General features: G+C 39.6%; 1 protein-coding gene across 1 annotated transcript in view; it reads left to right on the top strand.

Moving 5' to 3' along the window:
- LOC126356068 (probable tyrosyl-DNA phosphodiesterase) overlaps positions 1-23,218 on the top strand; it is a 141,230-nt gene that overhangs the window by 14,780 nt on the left and 103,232 nt on the right. The window contains exons 3-4 of the mRNA XM_050006767.1: positions 3,944-4,078; positions 13,622-14,207. Coding sequence (XP_049862724.1) covers positions 3,944-4,078; positions 13,622-14,207 — 721 coding nt within the window. The remainder of the gene's footprint in view (positions 1-3,943; positions 4,079-13,621; positions 14,208-23,218) is intronic.

The following is a 23,218-nucleotide window of genomic DNA, read 5'->3' as shown; positions in this document are numbered from 1 at the left end:
TTCTTTAGATTTTCTATAATTTTCCAAAATCGCACCAGGCAAATGTCAGTATGGTTCCTTTGAAAGTACATGGCCAGTTTGCTTCCCCATCCTTGAAACGCTCCAAGATTGTAGTCTATCTCTAGTGACCTCAGTGTTGATGAGACATTAAATCCTGATCTTTCTTCTTTCCTTGCTTTCTTTCTTTCTTATACTCTGCAGATGTTTGTGTGTCTCAGCTACAGTCAGTGACGGGGCAGTTTCCCACTATGGCACATAGATTGGCAATACATCTGTTTCTCAAAGTTATTAGAAGGAAAGTTTCAGTTAGTGACAGAGAGAAAAAGCAACATTTTTGTACCATTTGATATTAATTTCAACACATTCGTGACCACACTTGACTGGTAAGTTGCCTCAAATAGCCCCTACCTCAGTTTTCACTTTTTTTTTTTTTTTTCTACTGGAGATTGTAGTAACATGCTGATCTGTAACATACAGTCTAGGTTTATTGAGAGGCTATAGTTTGGTTGTGAGTTGGCAAAGGCAACAAATGTGATGCCATGAGGAAGAGTTCAATTAAAGTTACCAAATAATTCAGGTCATGATTATAGGTGTATGAATTTGCCACAGATTTGTTTTTTCCAGATGTTTCTTTTAAGCTTTTGGATTAGTCAGTGCTGTTAAGAATGCATTGTGCATTCCACCATTACATTCTTGTCAGGGTTTGGCTGGATGGCTTCAACTCATTGCTACAAAGTACACGATTTGTCTGTATTGGATGCTTACTGCCAGCAGTTGTCACACACCCTCACATTCTCACACCACCTCCCAGCCAGTGCTGCTAACAGTGCATATAAATAATGGGTTAGTCTCTTCTCTAGACTCTTAGTGCAGTATTCACTTTTTCTATGTTGACAAGAGAGCAATACTCTCACTTAGCCAGTTTCCAATTTTTTTTTTTAGTCATCAGTCTTCTGACTGGTTTGATTCAGCCCACCAGGAATTCCTCTCCTGTGCCAACCTCTTCAACTTAGAATAACACTTGCAACCTACGTCCCTAATTATTTCCTGGATGTCTTATCATCCTTTCCCTTCCCCTCGCCAGTATTTTCCACATATTCATTTCCTCTCCAATTCTGCGTGCAATCACTTCATTCCTTACCTTATCAGTCCACCTAATTTTTAACATTTGTCTGTCGCACCACATCTCAAATGCTTCAATTCTCATCTGTTCCGGTTCTCTAAGTCCATGTTTCACTAACATGCAAAGCTGTGCACCGGATGTACATTCTCAGAAATTTCTTCCTCAAATTAGGGCATGTGTTTGATACTCTTGGCAAGGAATGCCCTTTTTGCCAGTGCTAGTCTGCTTGTGATGCCCTCCTCACTCTGTCCGTCATTAGTTATTTTGCTGACTAGGTAGTGGAATTCCTTAACTTCATCTAATTCATGACCATTAATCCTGATGTTAAGTTTCTCACTGTTCTCATTCCTACTACTTCTCATTACTTTAGTATTTCCTCAATTTACTCCCAGTCACTTGGAATGGTGCTCTTCTGATTGGGCACAGTTGGACAGACTTTGAAAAGGTATTAAGGACTAAAATTTTTTAGGAACACATGCCTTTAGAAACAGACAATGGTCTGAAAATGTCTGTAGCCCTGAGCTTCTAGGCTGCTACTTCTGTATTGTCCACATTAGCCGCCGTATTATCACATGTTGCGAATTATGTACTGAGACCTCATTTACCCATTCTGACATATACCGTAATTGTGCGCGCAATGTTCTGGTGCAGTACACCGCTAAGACAATTTCTCCCTGCCACTATTACACAGCTATGCCCCACAGTCAGGTAACAGGATAGGAGAACAAAGGTTCTTCAGCACTCCAACAATTTAGTGACAGTCACACAAACGAGTTAAAAAAGGTTTACTTGTCAAATAATGAAGTGTTCAACACTGCATGTAGTATAACACAAAAAAGGCACTCAGTGACTAAATGCAAATAATCATAGGTAAACTTCACAGTACATAGCAAATGCAATTTACAACAACTGTCTGTTCACTTCTAAGAGTTCACTAAATGACATCCCCTGTCTAAGTCAGCCCTTGACGATGATCTATAACCAAATGGGCAAGAGCTGCTCTTCTGTCTTCTGAGTAGGCTTCTGTCCGTTGTCGTCCGGTCATTGGGGATTGTACTAGGCTGGTGATTGGTCAAGGTGAAGTCGATATCTTCATCCTCAGTACAACTCATGGCGCTGGTGGAACTCGCACAAGTGGCGAGTCTGTATGGCACTGGCACCAGCTTACATCTTTGTGCCTGTGGTGCTTTCGCCCAGGCTGTGTCTTTTTCGGACAACACAGCAGATATCATCTTGCTTGGTACTACGACTCTTGGAAATTCAAGGGAAGATATCAGCTGATTCATCTACAATTGATACATGTTGGAGGCTATACTGTGACACAAAATGTGGTTACACAGCATCCCATTAACATCAGAGCAAGAAGAGTTTTTGTAAATAAGGGACAGTAAGCTGTGGATGCATAGTTTGTGGATTGTAAACGTAGTTATCTATAAATATTTTAGTAATGATACAGATACCTGCATTTTAGTTTACTCGAACCCTCCAATAATGTTATTTCTGACATGCCATAAGTTACATTAGACTGTGATGCATTTATTCTTTCTGTTCGAACATTGATATTTATTTTTCAGGACAGTCTATCTATAACATATATTTCATGATTTGTGATATGGCATATTACCTATTGTGTTTGCTGCTTATATATAAACTCAGTCTTGAATGTATAGACTTCCTACCAAAATGTTTTGTCTTTTGTGACGATATTATATTGAAATAGTTCTAATATGTGATAAGTCAGAAAGTTATGACCAGCCCTCCACCATTACTATGAGGTTGCCCAAGTCATGTGGAGAGCACTAAACTTTCTACAAAGTGTTACAACAACTGATGGGAATATGTGTAAATTGTTTAGCCAGCTCCATGTGCAGTGTGTGGAAAGAGCTATTCATTCAAATGGCTATGGCAAATGCCATCTAGGAGGAGATATCACTGAAAAAGTAAGAGTCTTCAGATACTCGTGTGTTCCCATCATTAATATGGTTGAAATTGGCTGAATAGTGCGGAGATCACTAAAAGATGATGAGGTTACTCATTCAAGAATGTTGATATTGGTGGTTTGCTCGTGCTCTAAAACAAAACAAAAAATCGTAATCTGTCGAGTAATGGACAATAGAGTAAAATCAGATTCTGCAGCAAACCATACTCTTGTGAATATGGAATTATCATTTACAGTTCCAGTGTACAAGAGGAAATTGTAACTGGACCTTGACATGATGCAAACTAGCTATCTGGTAAACTGAATAGTACTTCATATTATTTTATACTGATGCTCGTGCAAATGTACACCGTCTTCCTCAATGTCTGTCTGGCACAAGTATCAGTGGATACAAAGAGAACAATGAAGGCAGAATTATGTTCGTGCAAAGCTTTGGTCTTTGTAGAGGGCATAAGGAGAATTGTTGCCAACCACCCCCATCATTTTATGGCTGATAGCTTCCTCTTCGAACATAGTGTCTTCTAACAGCAATTGTTCGGGGTACAAGCCTACAAAACTGGTACAGCTTGAGGAGCATGATGATGAATTCCATTTGAAATCCTGCCCCTAGATTCATGAGGTATTAATTTTATTTGTCACTGCAGTAGGAGAACAACACCTTTTAATCTGCATTAATTGTGTGACCTATGCATTGACATCTCTTATTATCTATGTTTGTATTCTAAAGACTTACAGAATGCGTGGCCTGATAAACTGCAAGAGGCTTGCATTCTGAAGAAGTACTAATATGCTGTTAGATGGCTGGTCAAAATCTTCTGGCTGTAAATGTATATTGATTGCTTTGCTGCTGATACCTTACTATCTCATGGTAATCTCAACAGTGGATAAGCTACTAGAGCAACAAGAAGATGCAGAACCTAAACTGCCTCCAGATTATAAGCCAAAGACTACACCATCCATTGTTTTGGCACAGTTGATGATACTACAGGACCTTAATGCCAAAAATGGAATAAAAGGTAAGTCTATAGTTTTTCCTCTCTGTCCATATGTCATAAAATTCTTAGTAGAAGGAGCTTCTAATTGCACCAGCATTTTTGTGTATTCTTACTTATTCTGTTAAACTAGCACTGGCTCCTAGGTGGAGTGGTGGAGCGTAACACATGTCATTGGCAGGCATTAAGGCTCAGCTCAGGTGCCCCCAGAAACTCTGAAAGTACTAAGCCAATCTGCTCCCTCATTCCATAAGTCACCAAGTAAATAGGTTGGCTGTAAATCAACCCCAAGTGCAAATTTGTGCTATTGATGACTAGATTATATCTTTTATGTGCTCAGAAACTTAGATGAACTGCAAGCCAAACAAAGCGTGTAGAGGGATAAACAACTTGCTCCCTCAGAACTGATGCCTATGCCACCTCTGCACTGAGTTGTTGTTGGTCACGTTCAACATTGTTGTTGTCTGCATTGGAAGCTGAGTGGCAGATCTGATATTCTCACACTAATCCAATTAGTATAAGTTTGGGGATCAGACATGAAGACTCTGGTCCTGTAATTTTACAGATTCTGCTTGATTATCTAATGACTCCATAAATAATGGTTTACTCTTCCTTAAGTAAACCTCCACAAAAGTATCATAATTTGTTTTCCTTTCTGTAATCTTGTTTGTGTAAGAAAATAATCAGTACTGGAAAACTTCTATGTTAATCAGAATTCAAAACTTGTTGTTGCTGTTGCTATTGTGGTCTTCAGTCCAGAGACTGGTTTGATGCAGCTCTCCATGCTACTCTGTTCTGTGCAAGCTGCTTCATCTCCCAGTACGTACTGCAGCCTACATCCTTCTGAATCTGCTTAGTGTATTCACCTCTTGGTCTCCCTCTACGATTTTTACCCTCCACGCTGCCCTCCAATACTAAATTGGTGATCCCTTGATGCCTCAGAGCATGTCCTACCAACCGATCCCTTCTTCTAGTCCAGTTGTGCCACAAACTACTCTTCTCCACAATTCTATTCAATACCTCCTCATTAGTTATGTGATCTACCCATCCAATCTTCAGCATTCTTCTGTAGCACCACATTTCGAAAGCTTCTATTGTCTTCTTGTCCAAACTATTTATTGTCCTTGTTACACTTCCATAGTCGGCTACACTCTTTACAAATACTTTGAGAAATGACTTCCTGACACTTATATATATACTCGATGTTAACAAATTTCTCTTCTTCAGAAACTCTTTCCTTGCCATTGCCAGTCTACATTTTATATCCTCTCTACTTCGACCATCATCAGTTATTTTGCTCCCCAAATAGCGAAACTCCTTTACTACTTTAAGTGTCTCATTTCCTAATCTAATTCACTCAGCATCACCCGACTTCATTCGACTACATTCCATTATCCTCGTTTTGCTTTTGTTGATGTTCATCTTATATTCTCCTTTCAAGACACTGACCATTCCGTTCAACTGCTCTTCCAAGTCCTTTGCTGTCTCTGACAGAATTACAATCCCATCAGCAAACCTTAAAGTTTTTATTTCTTCTCCATGGATTTTAATACCTACTCCGAATTTTTCTTTTGTTTTGTTCCTGCATGCTCAATATACAGATTGAATAACATCGGGGATAGATTACAACCCTGTCTCAGTCCCTTCCCAACCACTGCTTCCCTTTCATGTCCCTGGAGTCTTATAACTGCCATCTGGTTTCTGTACAAATTGTAAATAGCCTTTCACTCCCTGTATTTTATCGCTGCCGCCTTCAGAATTTGAAGGTGGGAGTGAAAGGCTATTTACAATTGGTACGGAAACCAGATGGCAGTTATAATATCCGAGGGACATGAAAGAGAAGCAGTGGTTGGGAAGGGAGTGAGACAGGGTTTGTAGCCTCTCCCTGATGTTATTCAAAACTTAATATTGTAATAAATGATAATATCAAAGGTTTACAATCATCATCATCATCATCATCTCTAACCCATTATGCAGTTGCTGATAATCAACAATATGAGTCCATAACATATGTAATTCAGTGTCGTTATCACTAATCTCATGGAGTGTTTTCAGTTCTAGTTGCGTAGTATCTTTTCCATGCCCACTTCATTTTCACAGTGACTTACAAATTCTGCCATTCTGTGAATTAGGCTTCTGTATGTGGTACCTTAATTTTAAATGTATGTAGCAAAATTGAAAAATAAGTTTTCTCCCAAACAGTCCTCAGTTATCACTGCAACATGTTAATTTGCAATTCAGAGATTTCATGTTCCATCTTAAGCATCGAACATAAAGTTCTGCTGTAAAAATTGCCACTTGCTTAGGTGAAAACTTTAGTGCATTTGCCCCTTATGTTTCATTTGCCATACAGTGTGCTTTCAGGTATGCAGCTGAGTTACTAACTTCATTTTTGTGCACAGTTCAATGACCTACCGAACAGTGGCAGCTTGTGCAAAATTATACCACTGTGCTGCAATGGTGTGGTACTTTGGCCTTTTGACTTAAAATAGAAGTGATAATATCTAAATTGAATGTATTAATTGTATGTGTGTAGACTCAATTGCTTAAGTATATTTAATAAAACAACGAAAACTCCATGACGGAATGTACAATATTATGAGAAGGAAAGTTGCTGCTACTCACCCTATAGCGGAGACGCTGAGTTGCAGATAGACACAACAAAAAGTTTTTCACACCTAAAGCTTTCGGCCAATGGCCTTTGTCAACAATAGACACATACGCACACACACTGATGCAAACGCAACTCTCACACACACGAATGCAGTCTCGGGCAACTGTAACCACACTGGTTTCAGTTGCGTGAGACTGCAGTCGTGTGTGTGCTGGCGTATGTGTGTGTATTGTTGACAAAGGCCATTGGCCGAAAGCTTTAAGTTTAAAAATCTTTTTGTTGTGCCTATCTGTGACTCGGTATCTCCACTATATGTTAAGTATATTTAAATTTCATAATTATTAGTTTATCGTTATGAGGAATAAAATAAAATGGAAAAAAATGTTGGTATTGACAGAAATTGAAAAAGGGTCTACAGATTACAAGTCTGTGCCTTAGACAACTCACCCACGATAGTGTCATGAGAATAACAGTTTAAAATGTCTCATACTCTACACTTGCACAATATGCTACACACAGTTTCAAAGAAAAATACTGACCTTTTGAATTCAGTAATATGTGGCAGATGACGACTTCACAGTAAATATTTATTCAGAACATGATCTGCCATTCCTAAAACCACTTTGATATTCACGTAAATACTCTCTTGTGTTTGTACTGTTGGAAACTATGTTGATATGCAACTGGTTGCAAAGAAATTCCTTTGTTGTTGTTAATATCTTGTTTATTGCTTTACTTATGTAATGGGTGTATCAGGGCTGCCTTCCACTCTCATGGAAAATTTCATGTTTTCCAGGTTTTTTCAAAGATTAATTTTAGCTCTTTTTTTTTTAATTTTTAGTGGAGACCATTTCAAAAGTTCTGTTTAAATTGAATCTTCTCCACTGTCTTTATAAAGCTTTAATAACATCTTCCATTTCTGGGGGTAAATGTTTCAGGTTTTCATGATTGTTTGAGTTAGAACTTCAGTGTAAGGAAAAGATAGATTGCTACTTACTGTAAAGATGACACGTTAAGTTGCAAACAGGCACAGTTAAGAGACACTTACACATTAGCTTTCATACCCGGCCTTTGTCATAAAAAGAAACAAACACCATTCACTCACACAAGCAAGCACACCTCATGCACACATGACCACCATTTGTGGCAGCTTGGATCAGAATTCTGTCAGAGTTGGCAGTCGTTTGTGTATGAGATGTGCTTGCTGGTGTGTTTAATGATGTATGTTTCTCTATTTTTATTTTATTTTATTTTCTGGTGAAGGCTGTGGCTGAAAGCTAATGGCCGAAAGCCAATGGCCGAAAGCTAATGTGTAAGTGTCTCTTAATTGTTTGTGTCTGCAACTTAACGTGTCGCCTTTACGGTAAGTAGCAATCTATCTTTTCATTATATTGTTGTTGTTCCAACCTGGAGCTTCCATTGTTTGAGTATTAGAACTTACAGATTATGTCAGTACCGTGGTCTAGGGGTAGCGTCTTTGATTCATAATCAAAACGTCTTCGGTCCCGGGTTCGATCCCCGCCACTGCCTAAATTTCGATAAATAATCAGCATTGGCGGCCGAAGACTTCTACATCTACATCTACATGACTACTCTGCAATTCACATTTAAGTGCTTGGCAGAGGGTTCATCGAACCACAATCATACTATCTCTCTACTATTCCACTCCCGAACAGCGAGCGGGAAAAACAAACACCTAAACCTTTCTGTTCGAGCTCTGATTTCTCTTATTTTATTTTGATGATCATTCCTACCTATGTAGGTTGGGCTCAACAAAATATTTTCGCATTCGGAAGAGAAAGTTGGTGACTGAAATTTTGTAAAAAGGTCTCGCCGCGACGAAAAACGTCTATGCTGTAATGACTTCCATCCCAACTCGTGTATCATATCTGCCACACTCTCTCCCCTATAACACGATAATACAAAACGAGCTGCCCTTTTTTGCACCCTTTCGATGTCCTCCGTCAATCCCACCTGGTAAGGATCCCACACCGCGCAGCAATATTCTAACAGAGGACGAACGAGTGTAGTGTAAGCTGTCTCTTTAGTGGACTTGTTGCATCTTCTAAGTGTCCTGCCAATGAAACGCAACCTTTGGCTCGCCTTCCCGACAATATTATCTATGTGGTCCTTCCAGCTGAAGTTGTTCGTAATTTTAACACCCAGGTACTTAGTTGAATTGACAGCCTTGAGAATTGTAGGCGTAAGAAGTCAGCCTCATTCTGCCAACGGCCTTGTCAAAGAGGGCGGAGGTGCGGATAGAGGTTCAGGGCACTCTCTTGTCCTAGGGGTGGGAAATTGCCCCTAAAAGCGGAAGAATCAGCAATGATCAACGACATGAGGATGCAGAAGGCAATGGAAACCACTGCATTAAAGACACGTAACGTGTATCCACAGGACATGTGGCCTGTAGTTGAAGAATTGTCATGATGATCTCTCCATTGGCAAAAGATTCTGGAATAGTCCCCCATTCAGATCTTCGGGAGGGGACTGCCAAGGGGGAGGTTACCATGAGAAAAAGATTGAATAATCAACAAAAGGATAATGTTCTACGAGTCAGGACGTGGAATGTCAGAAGCTTGAACGTGGTAGGGAAACTAGAAAATCTGAAAGGGGGAATGCAAAGGCTCAATCTAGATATAGTAGAGGTCAGTGAAGTGAAGTGGAAGGAAGACAAGGATTTCTGGTCAGATGAGTATCGGGTAATATCAACAGCAGCAGAAAATGGTATAACAGGTGTAGGATTCGTTATGAATAGGAAGGTAGGGCAGAGGGTGGGTTACTGTGAACAGTTCAGTGATCGGGTTGTTCTAATCAGAATTGACAGCAGAGTAAGACCGACAATGATAGTTCAGGTATACATGCCGACATCGCAAGCTGAAGATGAACAGATAGAGAAAGTGTATGAGGATATTGAAAGGGTAATGCAGGATGTAAAGGGGGACGAAAATCTAATAGTCATGGGCGACTGGAATGCAGTTGTAGGGGAAGGAGTAGAAGAAAAGGTTACAGGAGAATATGGGCTTGGGACAAGGAGTGAAAGAGGAGAAAGACTAATTGAGTTCTGTAACAAGTTTCAGCTAGTAATAGCGAATACCCTGTTCAAGAATCACAAGAGGAGGTGGTATACTTGGAAAAGGCTGGGATATACGGGAAGATTTCAGTTAGATTACATCATGGTCAGACAGAGATTCCGAAATCAGATACTGGATTGTAAGGCGTACCCAGGAGCAGATATAGACTCAGATCACAATATAGTAGTGATGAAGAGTAGACTGAAGTACAAGACATTGGTCAGGAAGAATCAATACGCAAAGAAGTGGGATACGGAAGTTCTAAGGAATGACGAGATATGTTTGAAGTTCCCTAACGCTATAGATACAGCAATAAGGAATAGCGCAGTTTGCAGCACAGTTGAAGAGGAATGGACATCTCTAAAAAGGGCCATCACAGAAGTTGGGAAGGAAAATATAGGTACAAAGAAGGTAGCTGCAAACAAACCATGGGTAACAGAAGAAATACTTCAGTTGATTGATGAAAGGAGGAAGTACAAACATGTTCCGGGAAAATCAGGAATACAGAAATACAAGTCACTGAGGAATGAAATAAATAGGAAGTGCAGGGAAGCTAAGACAAAATGGCTGCAGGAAAAATGTGAAGACATCGAAAAAGATATGATTGTCGGAAGGACAGACTCAGCATACAGGAAAGTCAAAACAACCTTTGGTGGCATTAAAAGCAACGGTGGTAACATTAAGAGTGCAACGGGAATTCCACTGTTAAATGCAGAGGAGAGAGCAGATAGGTGGAAAGAATACATTGAAAGCCTCTATGAGGGTGAAGATTTGTCTGATGTGATAGAAGAAGAAACAGGAGTCGATTTAGAAGAGATAGGGGATCCAGTATTAGAATCGGAATTTAGAAGAGCTTTGGAGGATTTGCGGTCAAATAAGGCTGAAGGGATAGATAACATTCCATCAGAATTTATAAAATCATTAGGGCAAGTGGCAACAAAACGACTATTCATGTTGGTGTGTAGAATATATGAGTCTGGCGACATACCATCTGACTTTCGGAAAAGCATCATCCACACAATTCCGAAGATGGCAAGTGCTGACAAGTGCGAGAATTATCGCACAATCAGCTTAATAGCTCATGCATCGAAGCTGCTTACAAGAATAATATACAGAAGAATGGAAAAGAAAATTGAGAATGCGCTAGGTGACAATCAGTTTGGCTTTAGGAAAAGTAAAGGGATAAGAGAGGCAATTCTGATGTTACGGCTAATAATGGAAGCAATAGGGAGAGACGGGTCATATACAATATGTACAACAACCAAGAGGGAATAATAAGAGTGGACGATCAAGAACGAAGTGCTCGTATTAAGAAGGGTGTAAGACAAGGCTGTAGCCTTTCGCCCCTACTCTTCAATCTGTACATCGAGGAAGCAATGATGGAAATAAAAGAAAGGTTCAGGAGTTGAATTAAAATACAAGGTGAAAGGACATCAATGATACGATTCGCTGATGACATTGCAATCCTGAGTGAAAGTGAAGAAGAATTAAATGATCTGTTGAACGGAATGAACAGTCTAATGAGTACACAGTATGGTTTGAGAGTAAATCAGAGAAAGACGAAGGTAATGAGAAGTAGTAGAAATGAGAACAGCGAGAAACTTAACATCAGGATTGATGTTCACAAAGTCAATGAAGTTAAGGAATTCTGCTACCTAGGCAGTAAAATAACCAAAGACTGACGGAGCAAGGAGGGCATCAAAAACAGACTCGCTATGGCAATAAAGGTATTTCTGGCCAAGAGAAGTCTACTAACAAATACCGGCCTTAATTTGAGGAAGAAATTTCTGAGGATGTACGTCTGGAGTACAGCATTGTATGGTAGTGAGACATGGACTGTGGGAAAACCGGAACAGAAGAGAATCGAAGCATTTGAGATGTGGTGCTATAGACAAATGTTGAAAATTAGGTGGACTGATAAGGTAAGGAATGAGGAGATTCTACGCAGAATCGGAGAGGAAAGGAATATGTGGAAAACACTGATAAGGAGAAGGGACAGGATGATAGGACATCTGCTAAGACATGAGGGAATGACTTCCATGGTACTAGAGGGAGCTGTAGAGGGCAAAAACTGTAGAGGAAGACAGAGATTGGAATATGTCAAGCAAATAATTGAGGACGTAGGTTGCAAGTGCTACTCTGAGATGATGAGGTTAGCACAGGAAAGGAATTGGTGGCGGGCCTCATCAAACCAGTCAGTAGACTGATGTCCAAAAAAAAAAGATTATGTTCTGGACAATTAAGAAGGCAGTCAAAATGTTTTACAGGTATTTCGAAATTTCAGTTTTGTGTGTGCCATATCGATGAGCCTCATCCAAACCCCTCTGTTGTTAGGTTTACATTTGAAGCGCATCTGCCTAACTCTTCAAATCTCACTTTCTCCTCAAATGATCTACTGGGCCTCTTTAGCAGATCATCTGCAGAAATCACTTTCATACTAAATTTTTTGCCACCACTTAGCATACAGCCTTTTGACTTGTAAGAGTAGTGATCATAACTGTTGTTGTTGTTGTTGTTGTTGTTGCGGTCTTCAGTCCTCAGACTGGTTTGATGCAGCTCTCCATCCTACTCTATCCTGTGCAAGCTTCTTCATCTCCTAGTACTTACTGCAACCTACATCCTTCTGAATCTGCTTAGTGTGTTCATCTCTTGGTCTCCCTCTATGATTTTTACCCTCCACACTGCCCTCCAATGCTAAATTTGTGATCCCTTGATGCCTCAAAACATGTCCTACCAACCGGTCCCTTCTTTTTGTCAAGTTGTGCCACAAACTCCTCTTCTCCCCAATTCTATTCAATACCTCCTCATTAGTTATGTGATCTACCCATCTAATCTTCAACATTCTTCTGTAGCACCACATTTCGAAAGCTTCTATTGTCTTCTTGTCCAAACTAGTTATCGTCCATGTTTCACTTCCATACATGGCTACACTCCATACAAATACTTTCAAAAACGACTTCCTGACATTTAAATCTATACTCGATGTTATCAAATTTCTCTTCTTCAGAAATGCTTTCCTTGCCATTGCCAGTCTACTTTTTATATACTCTCTACTTCGACCATCATCAGTTATTTTACTCCCTAAATAGCAAAACTCCTTTACTACTTTAAGTGTCTCATTTCCTAATCTAATTCCCTCAGCATCACCCGATTTAATTTGACTACATTCCATTATCCTCGTTTTGCTTTTGTTGATGCCTGCATGTCAACCCATCTTACTGCAATGGTTCCATAAAATGAATGTAATATAAACATCACTTCATTGCCATGTTTTATGATAGTGGTAGAAGGCCAGAGTATTTTTGGTATCAGTTTGATATCATCTGCACTGCTCCAAAGTGATAAGTGTACACCCTTAAGTGATCAGTATTACATCTGGAGAGCTATCTTGTATTCTATTCATTCCACATCAAAGTGAGATAGTCATACTAAGGATCCATCGACTATGTATAATATAAAAATAAAGTAGTACATGTGGGGGAAGTTGGTTAAAAAGCTCTGAAAGGTCTGCTCATATTTCTGTACTTTTTCCTATCCGTAATTCTAAAAAGTCACTAATTTTTCCGTCTTCCATTGGTTTTGGTCCATAAATACCAAAATTTAATCTTCCTAATGAAGAGTAATAGTTTTAACCTCCCTCGTTTTCATTAATATGCAGTATGTGTTGTCACTTAATTTTTTTGTCTACTAGGCTGATTCTCCCTTGAGAAAATTCTCCATGCATCATATGTGGACAATGAAATAAATAGAAGAGAAACATATTCCATACATTCTGTAAAATTTTTGCTTATTGAATCTGATGATTATTTGCTTTTGTTTCATATTTGAATTTTTTATCTTCATATTGATGTTACTTAGATCAGTTTTTCTACTTTTCAGGAAAAGGGAATGAGCCTAAAAATAAACCTGCAGTGCAGGAAGCTGCTAGTTCCAGCACATTTATGAGGGATGTCTACAAGCAATCTCAAGCTCCTAAGAAACAACCTCATACAACAGTAAATAGCCCAAGCACATCCGTTGGATCTAGAAGTTCCAGTTCAGATTCCAGAGAATCTAAGAGGAATGTCCAACAGAAGACATCCACAGAAAAATTGAAAGAACGTGTTTCGGAAGCATCCTCTTCAAGTAATTATTCAAATAACCAAGCAACACATGATAAAGGTGCTGAGAGACTGAGTAAGGAATCCCGCTTGGAGATGAAAAGGAAGATCAGGGAACAGTGGAACAACATCTCGTCAGTGGTACCTGTCAGTGACAATGTACTGGAGAAGCTAGCAGCTGGTGCGCCGTACAATTTTTTCCTTACAACAGTTCTCGATTCTAGGCCAACTCATTCAGAGATGACATCGATTACATTTGCTGATTTACTACATCCATCGCTTGGTGAATTGAAAGCATCATTGCAAGTGAATTTTATGGTTGAACTGGAATGGCTGTTGGAGCAGTACGACTCCCATGGCTACAAGTTAGTTTCACATGTTTATACGCATTAATCAAATTCTACATATATAGTAGTACGACCTCATCAAAACATGTATTTGCAAATAAGGATAATTCATCTGAAATTCTTATACATGTGGTGGAGAAGCAGTAGTCAGGAAAGAAAAGTTTAAGATTCAGGACCGCAGGCTATAACCGAGAAATAGAGAAAAATTGTGGTAATGACAAGGAGGGAAGGGCAGTTTGCAGAAGTTAAGTTGATGTTAGATTTGTGGAAGTTCCTGTACGTGAAGTTCTGAGTTACCAATGTTTAGTAAAAGCACCCAAATTACTCAGTGACACAGGCAGAATGGTGATAGTTGTTTTGTTGAAGACAATACCTTGTGACAAGTTAATGTGTTTTACCTGTATGTTTAATCCCTACTGGCAGCCTTGTATACATCATGTCAACATGTGAAGCTTAGCAGCAGTTGCATGCCAGCTAATGTATGATGTGCGTTGCTTACCAGTGGCTCACCCTTTAAATTCAGTAGGGCTTACCAGTGAAGTGCTTGTCAGTGTGTAGAGACAAATTCATGACCTTTAATGTAATAGCCACACTCAGTTTCCAGGAGAAAGATGAATTTAATCAAAGTGTGTAAGGGACCATAGTGGGATATGCTAAAGAATACCACTGTTAAGAAAACAGAGGAAGGTTTATAACTAATTTATATCAGGTGGAGCCTGATGATGAGACCTGCAGTTGATTCAGTGAATATAAATGGAAACAAGTATCAAAATTCCATGTGAATCCTGCATGCAAATTGACAGATAAAGATATGAGATCAGGATGTGAAGGAGGGACAGAAAGAGTGTTATACTTTCAAATGCAGAAGGCATTGGTAGAGAGTAAGTTGCATCCAGAAACAGATATTTTTCAAGTTTAGTTGCCTGGAACGGTCTTAAGTGCTAAGTAGGTGCAGCAGAAAAAGATATAGCATTGAATTATTTAAAGTGCAGAAGCATGCTTGCTACATCAAACTAGGTTTAATATCTTGTGGTGAGCTTATCATGGATGTGAGAGAAGGGAACGCTGTACAGCTGTCAATCTGAAGTCCCGTTAGGGCAAGGTTATCTAAAGCCAGCAACTGTGCTAAGCTCTTCACAGACCAACACACAACAGCCTGAAGCCAAATTATAGATTCATCATATAAAGCTGGTTGTTGAAAGTTTGTAAGTATTCTCTGCTGGGTTAGTTTGTGTCTATCAAGTGTCTGCCAGTTCAGTTTCTTCAGCATATCTGTGACCATCCATGATGCTCTCCCCCTCTGTATGCATTCAATACCCCCAGTTATTCCTATTTGATGTGGATCCCACACACATCAGCAGTATTGTAAAAGGAGTTGGGCGAGTGGTTTCTAAGCAGTCTCCTTCTCCTTCACGTTTCCGTAGTATTCTACCAATGTACGGAAGTTTGCCACCTGCTTTACTTAGGACTGACCTTATGTGATTGTTCCATTTCATATTCCTTCAAAGTGTTACACCCAGATATTTGTATGAGTTGATTGATTCTGCGGTGACTCATTGCTACTGTAGTCATAGGATACTACAATTTTTTTCATTTTGTGAAGCATACAAATTTGTATTGTTGAACAGTTGAAGCAAATTACAATCTTTGCAACACTTTGAAACCTTGTCGAGATTGGCTGAATATTTGTTCAACTTTTTGAGACAGTAAATCATTATAGATAACTGCATCATCTGTTAGAAGTCTGATGTTACTATTAACATTGTCTGCAAGGTCATTAATACACAGCATGGAGATCAGGGGTCCCACCACACTTCTCTGGAGCACACCCAAAGTTACTTCTACATCCGTCAGTGATTCTTCATCCAAGATAACATGCTCCATCCTCCCTACCAAGAAATTATCATTGCAGCCTCAAATTTCACTCAATACCCCATACACTCAAACTGTTAATATTAAGCATAAGTGTGGTACTGAGTCACATGTTTTCAGAAATGTAGAAATACTGCGTCTGCCAGACTGTCTTGATCTGTGGCTCTGAGAATGTCATTTGAGGAAAGTGCAACTTGGATTTCACACAGTCAATGTTTTTGGAATGGGCACTGCTTTGCGTGGAAAAGGTCATTCAGTTCACGATACCTCATTATGTTTGAGATCAGAATATGTTAGATTGTACAACAATTGCATGTCAAGGATATTTGAGGGTAGTTTTGTGGGTGACTTTTGTGTCCCTTCTTGAAGACTGGTTGACCTGTGCATTTTTCCAACTACGGGGTATATTTTTTTGTTTGTGGGATCTGTGGTAGATTGGGATTTAAAGAGGGCCTAACCCAGCTGTAACTTTGTTAAAACTGAATAAAGCTCAGATTCTACACCAATTTCAGCTGTTCCTAAACACCACTGACATTAATATACATATCACTCATCTTTGCAGAGGTGTGAGAATTAAATTAGGGCAATACCACTGGATTTTCATTTGTAAAGAAGCATTTGAAAACTGAATAAGGTGTTTCCTCTTTGTATTTACTACCCTCAATTTCGGTCTCTGCTTCGTCCATAAGTGCTAGGACACTATCTTTTTTACTACTAACAACCTTATATGACCAGAATTTTAGTTTTGTGAGAGATCCTGTGATAAAATTCCATTACAATAGTCTTTCAAGGACCCATGCATTTCCTTCTTGACAGCCAAGTGCATTTCATTTGTGATGCCTGTATGTATATAAACCCTGTGCTTTGTTTTACACCTGTTATCCAGTAGAAGTTTCTTTACAGTGACTGTATGCCATAGTCTCCTCACTATCAATAACTGTTCTACTAAATACATATCTACCAAGTACATTATCAACTATTCCTCTAAACTTGAGCCTCATTTCTTATGCTCCTCTCCAGAGCTAATGTTTTGTGTTCCTTATTGAGATACAATACTACTAAATCACCTATGGCACTGTTGTGATCTAGCATGACAGGTACCATCTGAGCACCTTAGCCATTACACAGTTTTTGCTGACTTTATCAGAATTACTGCCCAGCAGGAGTTTGAATTATTTCATTTCCACATTGCTATCTGGAAAGGGTACCAAATTCCTAATACCTTCAGTTAGCACCAAATATGCTGAAAAGTGCATATAAGCCTCTCCTTACTTATTGTCTGCCTTAAGTGTTTGAGGTCCACAGTCAGCCCAGAGAAATGGTATTTATCCAGCTTGCACTAAAAGTCACTAACTGCTTCAGTAACATTTTTAAATTACACAAACTGTGGTTCCGCATGGTGCCTGTTTCAATATAACCAAGGTAGTTGACATATTGGGGGATATCTTGATTTAATAACCCCAGATGCCTTTTAAATATGGTCAAAATGCATGTGACCACAAATTGCAAACAATTGAATGTAGAAATAATACTTATTTTGTTCCTGGTCAAGTGTCAACTGTAAATATGTGTCCACCAAACTGACCCACCACGACCCACCAGCTGGAAGAGATCAGCAGTATGAACTGCATGTTTTGTAGCTTGCCTAACTTCGCCTTAATTGCTGTACACATGATACTGGTTCCACGCCGCAAAAATGTGGTCGCACTGACAGCTTCAGAGGTTTGCAGGTCACAAAATATTTATCACCAAGAATGTGCTTATAGGTTACACAAAAAAGTCTCTAAACTGTCAAATGGGACGTTATATCACATTGCATTAATGCAGTCCATATCTGGAAAACAAGCATTAAAGAGGTGGCCTATGCTGTAAACCTTTGTTGGTACTGGCAAAGTTACAACAAGAAATGATAGTGCTCTACAGCACAGCTGAATTGCCATAGGACATCACTCACTGCTATGTTCTCTGGAGCAGTGGAGGACCAATGATATATATGACAGCATTAATTAATGATGGAATGGCGTGTCAACTTACAACTCTAAGCCCTGTCCATTAGCATGGAGGGTGAGTATCAACCTTGTCATAGTTTTGCCTGTTGACTCAAATACTGGCATTATGCTGTGCGCCAATTGAAATCAGTGCCTATAAAACAAGGTAAACAGTTACCATGTGTTTGGCTTTGTTGCAGGTGAAATACATTCCATCACAGTGTTGGTATCACTTATGGCTTTAAAGGTGATAAGCCTGGCCAAAATTCCTGTAATTCATTGCATACTGTGTACTTCGATGAATGCCTATTACCAGCTTAGTCGAGGGACACCACCTTAAGTTTTTTGCCACACCAATAGTGTGTGAGCATTAGTGATCTACATTCCTACTGTCATTTTGTCATTGGCGACTACCATGCTAGGGAAGCTATTCTTCTGAATACTACTTTTCTAAATACTGTCATCTAATGTTACCTGGTATGAGTGATTCCAAATAGACCAATCATGAGCCCAGCATTTAAAAATTCATTGTCAGGTGAGGCCTTGTAAATCAGCTACCCAGACCATATGGGATTAGACCACTTTTTGTGCCATTAACTGAGCTGGAATTGAGTGGGTGCAACATACGTTTGGTGTGTAAACCGGATAGTCTGCAAATATCAGTGAATGACAAGGTTTTGGCGGCTTTAATTTTGAATTAATTTGTACAAAACACTACTAGGAGACAACAACAATGCCATCTGCGAATGGGGTCTTCAATGCCTCTTTCTTGACAATACACAAAAGAACTTTCCAACTCCTCCTCAGCTTGTCGAAACTTGCAAACAGGGGGAGATGGATCTTATGCTGCCACCAGTTGCTACTTCCAGGAGTATAATGGACTCTGCTAACAGTTGCTGCAGTTGACACTTTTCCTGGAGTAGTTTCTGTTTGTTTAGTTAAAATTTCTGCTACACTGTTATTTCCTCTTAATGTTAGTTTTGAAACCATGTTATTTGCTGCTGGTGTTGTTGATTCTGCTGTTCCAGAAATGTAAGTAACACTTCCTCCATAATTAAATAGTTTACAACGCGTATTTGATTGAGTATTCATTGCCAGTGTAGTATCCCACAGGATATGGTTCAAATGGCTCTGAGCACTATGGGACTCAACTGCTGTGGTCATTAGTCCCCTAGAACTTAGAACTACTTAAACCTAACTAACCTAAGGACATCACACACATCCATGCCCGAGGCAGGATTCGAACCTGCGACCGTAGCAGTCGCACGGTTCTGGACTGCGCGCCCAGAACCGCGAGACCACCGCGGCCGGCCCACAGGATATCTTGGTTATCAGTTCGTTATGCGAAGCACTGAAGAAAGCAGTATTGGCTGTATTTAGTCAGAAGTGCTTTGATGAAACGTGCTGCACTGTCATTGTCACTGTCACATTGTAGACTGCACGAGGAAAGTGCCTGTTGCCACCTTGTTGTGCTCTGTTGCCTTTGGTACACTTTCCTGAGGAACTTTCCTAATTAATCCCTGTGTTCCTTTCCTCTTTTGCCAGATGAATGAACCTCTGCTCCCAAAAGTTTGTGACTTTGGACTAGCTGTGTATACCTGTATGTGCAAATGTTGGTAAGTAGAATTTTCTCTCTCAACCTTATTGTAGTTTTATTTTGTTGTGCATTTCCCTATATTTATTTATTCAGGCATGTATAACAACAGAAGAATTAGTTGGCCTTTTCAGATTCACTTGCCAGATAGTAGTCACACGAAATCCAAGAGAATAATTCCACAAGAAAAATAAAGTTTTATTCGTTATTCTTTCCTCAGTAGCAAAATCTCACATACACAAAACCATATCAGTAACAAATGGAATAAAAGAGTCTTACATTCTAGTCAGTTGAACTGGCATTTCATAGAATCTACCAACAGCAACAGCATTTGCTGCTGATCATATAGTTGAGACAATCTAGGCAATTGCAACATCCAGCAAACCTTGTAACCCTTCCATGGGCTGGTGGTGGTAGCCTTTATGCACAGGAATGATGACAATGATACTTGATATAAGGGTGTCCACCATCAAAACAATTAGCAAAAATGAAGTTTAACTATTCCACATTTGGTACAAATCTTCTTCAAATCCATTCTTAATAAAACAGAGAACATAAGAAAGAAAAAATTTACATTGTGCTTTCTAATTTAACTGCTTCAGTTTTAGTGCTGCAAAATATGCAACTTTTATTACTGCAAAATATTTTGCATTAGACTTTTACAGTCCTTACACAATGCAGTTAACAGAAAAGTGTATTTCGTAGCTGACAACACCTGCTATGCACGAAATGTTGAAAGGGTGTGTCACAGTTTCTCCTTTCCTTATTCTTCTATCTTACAGAGCATATGGTAGACATTAAACATATTTAGTAGCTGCATCATGTAATATCTCTTATTTATGCAATGAATATTGCAGCTGCTGGCCCAGAACATTCAACAACAATGTGGGAAAACCTCGAGACTAATTGTCACAGAATATTGAGCTATAGCCAACATTGCACTAAAAATTATTATTTCCAAACATATAAAAATAACCTATGTCATTCCAACCATACAAAACATAACACGGGATTCTGATGTTGATAAACTGACCACACCATGTGTGTTTTCATTTTAAACATTACACTAACACATTTTAATGTGTTGTACACTAGTACAAGGGCAAAACCTGCATTAAGGTACCATGGTTGTGCAAAACCATTATCAAGGACACTACTACGTGGTGCTTCCTTCACAGAGATGTATGGAATATTATGATGCTATATGCTTACTTCTCCCCCTCCCCCCTCCCCTTCCTGTGTTCCAAGTAATTTGATAATACATAAGGGGGTGAAATTAGCTAATTGCTAACTCATGAAATAAAATCATTATTTCAGAATGAAACAACCTACACAGGAAGATTACTTCTGTCAGGTCACTAAAGGGAGTAATGTTTCACCAGCAAACAGAAATGTCATCTCCACTTTGTCTTTACTCATTCTGTGCTCTAGACTGAATACTTGAATTAAAACGTGGAGCAAAGTGTTAAATTCAGTGAGTTAGAGTATTTCAGCATATTAATGTTTACCCTAAAATGTGTACTGCGTATATGCCCAATGTGAAACATTAGTTTTGTCATTAACAAGGCAGTGTACTGCGTTGTACTAAAATATATTACCTCACTGTGCATGAAGAGAGTAGTATCTTTCCCGTATGTCTTTGCATTGCCAACAGATTAGATTTGTTGAAATAGCAAGTTTCATGATTTTGTAGTATTGACCACAGTGCTTCATATAGCACACCTACGAAAGAAGGCCTTATATCTGGGTTACCTTGTGGAAATTTGGGAATCAGCAGGAAAAGAAAGGCCTTGGTAAAGATTGAACAGAAAGGTACACTGTGTGATCAAAGGTATCCAGACACCCACAAAAACATACGTGACTGGGTGCCATTTGTGTCATACGTCTGTATGCGAGTTTTCCACACCCCTAAACATGCCTAGGTCCACTGTTTCTAAAGTGATACTGAAATGGAAATATGAAGGGACACGTACAGCACAAAAGCGTACAGGGCGACCTGGTCTGCGGACTAACAGAGACCTCCGACAGTTGAAGAGGGTCCTAATGTGTAACAGGCAGACATCTATCCAGACCATCACACAGGAATTCCAAACTGCATCGGGATCCACTGCAAGTACTATGACAGTTAGGCAGGAGGTAAGAAAACATGGATTGCATGGTCGAGCAGCTGCTCATAAGCCACACATTGCACCGGTAAATGCTAAACGACTCCTCACTTGATGTAATAAGCATAAACATTGCACGATTGAACAGTGGAAAAATGTTGTTTGGAGTGATGTGGCGATCCCATGGCAGGGTCTGGGTATAGCCAATGCCCAGTGAACGTAATCTGCCAGCGTGTGTTGTACCAACAGTAAAATTCGGAGGCAGTGGTGTTTTGGTGTGGTTTTGTTTTTCATGGAGAGGGCTTGCATCCCTTGTTGTTCTGAGTGGCACTATCACAGCACAGGCCTACATTGATGTTTTGAGCATCTTCTTGCTTCCCACTGCTGAAGAGCAATTTGGAGATGGCGATTGCATCCGTCAACATGATCGAGCATCTTTTCATAATGCGTGGCCTCTGGCGGAGTGATTACAAGACAATAACATCCCTGTAATCGACTGGCCTGCACAGAATCCTGACCTGAATCCTATAGGACATTTTTGGGATGTTTTGGTCTGCCGACTTCATGCCACGCCTCACTGACCAACTCAATACCTGTCCTCAATGCAGCATTCCATGAAGAATGGGCTGCCATTGCCCAAGAAACCTTTCAGCACCTGATTGAACGTATGCCTGTGAGAGTGGAGGCTGTCGTCAGTGCTAAGGGTGGGGCAACACCATATTGGATTCTAGCATTACCGACGGAGGGCGCCACGAATTTGTAAGTTATTTTCAGCCAGGTGTCCGGATACTTAGGATCTCATAGTGTAGTTGCAGGCTGATAAATAGTAATGTCTTGCAGTAGTCCCAACCTGGCTGTTCCCATAGTAACTCACAGAGGCAGAGTGCTCTTTTGTGCTCACTGCCCCAACTTGGAACCCATGCAATGCACGGGGCTCGGGGGAGGGGGGGCTCAGACTGCAGTTGTTTCCAACTGTGCACTGATTTTTAGTATTTGTGTGTGATTTGGAGCTGCAAGTAATTTAGGAACTACTGGATGTAGTACTGCTCAATTACACATCACTACAGGTGTTTTGAAGCTGTTTGTGAATGAGTGGAAAGCATGATTGTCCAAGTGGGAAACACTATTCTGTAGCCATAGACAGTGCACAACATATGGTTTGGCATCAGCAGAACTTTCTCTCATTTAGAAAATAAAGCTCCAACGTAAATGCTGGAAGGACAATATCATTGTTCATTTCTGTGTACAGAAACAGTAGAAAATTGTCATGAAATATTTAAATTTTATGTTATGCAGCCTTTAGATACCCGACTGTTAAAGGATTTCTGAAATTCAAAATCAGAATAAGTTACTGCATGACATTCCTTTTTGATCTGAGAAAGGAAATTATTTAGTGTTCCTTTTTCAGTTTCAACCATGTATTGTATTATGATCAGCCAAGTTGTAAGTGATAGACTTGCAGAATAGAAC

Source organism: Schistocerca gregaria, chromosome 3 (genome assembly GCF_023897955.1).
Source record: "Schistocerca gregaria isolate iqSchGreg1 chromosome 3, iqSchGreg1.2, whole genome shotgun sequence".
In the NCBI taxonomy this organism is placed as follows: Eukaryota; Metazoa; Arthropoda; class Insecta; order Orthoptera; family Acrididae; genus Schistocerca; species Schistocerca gregaria.
This window is presented reverse-complemented; position numbering and strand designations above follow the sequence as displayed.